The following is a 1,311-nucleotide window of genomic DNA, read 5'->3' as shown; positions in this document are numbered from 1 at the left end:
ATTCATTTCTGTAACAATAATTTGTTAAATATAAAACACATTTATTTTATCTATATAAGAAAACATTTGATTTCATCCCTTTCAACTTTATTCAAGAGACTTCTCTTTGATCCAAAATCCATTCAAGGGTATATGCACTTGCCACAAGCTGCAATATAAAAGAAAAGAATTCCAAATAAAACTTAATTAATAATTAAAATCACACAGAAAATAAAAAATAAACTGAAAAAAGCATTTAACGTGACGAATGGCGGCTTACATGGATCAGTCAAGGTTTTGACAGCAATGGCTGGACACTCGCCGGTTTTCCCGTAATAACTGCTAAGAGCATAGTTCAAATGGCTCTTTATAAGGTTGGGTTCGTAGCAATCTCCTCCGGGCCTTATCGCGCTGCAGTCTAGCCTCGCGCAAGCTTCGTCCAAGTAACTTTTCATGTCTGATTCCCCCACGGTGGGACTCACCAAACACCAGTCCTTGCCCTACACCACCACCAATCAAATTTTTTTAAAACCCGCAACCGCTATCTTTCTAAATACATGATATTAGACTTAGTCTACAAAGTAAAATTTAATAATTTTATACCTTGCAAACATTAAAGCAGAGAAGCAGTAGAAGGAGGGATAAGAAAACATTCAGGCTCGCCATTAATTTGTTTGGACTCAGTTCTTTTTTCTTTTTTTTTTTGGTTAATTATGTGTATGCATGTGTATATGTACGAGGTAATATAACATGTTTAATTGATAGCGATAATTTAGAATCAGATTATGTGAACTTTTTTTTTTTATAATGAGTAAAATTTAAGTAAGTTATTATTATTGATTTTTTCTTATTTGTATACTGGCCATTTGAAACAGCAAAAACTTGAAAAAACTTTATGGTAAAAAGAATCTTATATAATAGAACATAATAAAATAATATATTTTACTTGGTGGATTCTTTTTAAAAAAAACCAAGTTTGGTGCCAAAAATTATTTGGACCCAATTATTTATGTGATATACACACACACAATCTTACCTTACCTTATATTATACTATACTATATATAATACTCGGGAAATAAGAGAGAAAAAATGGCTTATACGATATAGAAGACTTATTAAATAGTGAATTTGTGATATTTTTAAAATCTTCAAAATATCATTCTTTTTTTAGCTTTCCCTATTTCTTTTTTTGGATGAAAAATTAAATTTATAAAAAATTATTAAAAAGCAGAAAATTTTATATTTTATTTTTATATTTTTCAGTTTTAATTTCAAATTTTTTAACAAAAGTTCTACTTGTACAAAAAAAAAAAAAAAAAAAAAAAAAAAA

At 28.4% G+C, this 1,311-nt stretch overlaps 1 protein-coding gene across 1 annotated transcript; it reads right to left on the bottom strand.

The window, feature by feature from the left end:
* Positions 1-44: 44 nt before the first annotated feature.
* LOC140966362 (PLASMODESMATA CALLOSE-BINDING PROTEIN 1-like) lies at positions 45-674 on the bottom strand. The gene is made up of 3 exons (XM_073426666.1): positions 583-674; positions 260-479; positions 45-148 (listed from the first exon to the last, which is right to left on the bottom strand). The coding sequence occupies exons 1-3, from the start codon at positions 643-645 to the stop codon at positions 123-125; spliced, it is 309 nt and encodes a 102-aa protein (XP_073282767.1). The 5' UTR covers positions 646-674; the 3' UTR covers positions 45-122.
* Positions 675-1,311: the final 637 nt, after the last annotated feature.

This window comes from Primulina huaijiensis, unplaced genomic scaffold, assembly GCF_012295235.1.
Source record: "Primulina huaijiensis isolate GDHJ02 unplaced genomic scaffold, ASM1229523v2 scaffold205604, whole genome shotgun sequence".
Classification (NCBI taxonomy): Eukaryota; Viridiplantae; Streptophyta; class Magnoliopsida; order Lamiales; family Gesneriaceae; genus Primulina; species Primulina huaijiensis.
The sequence above is the reverse complement of the archived record's forward strand: the minus strand, read 5'-3'. Positions and strand labels throughout refer to the sequence as shown.

Coding starts and splice junctions, on each gene's coding strand:
- LOC140966362 (XM_073426666.1), bottom strand. CDS start 645: ATGGCGAGCCTGAATGTTTTCTTATCCCTCCTTCTACTGCTTCTCTGC. Junction 480..582: donor TCTGCTTTAATGTTTGCAAG/GTATAAAATTAT, acceptor GTGGTGGTGTAG/GGCAAGGACTGGTGTTTGGT. Junction 149..259: donor CAAAACCTTGACTGATCCAT/GTAAGCCGCCAT, acceptor TTTATATTGCAG/CTTGTGGCAAGTGCATATAC.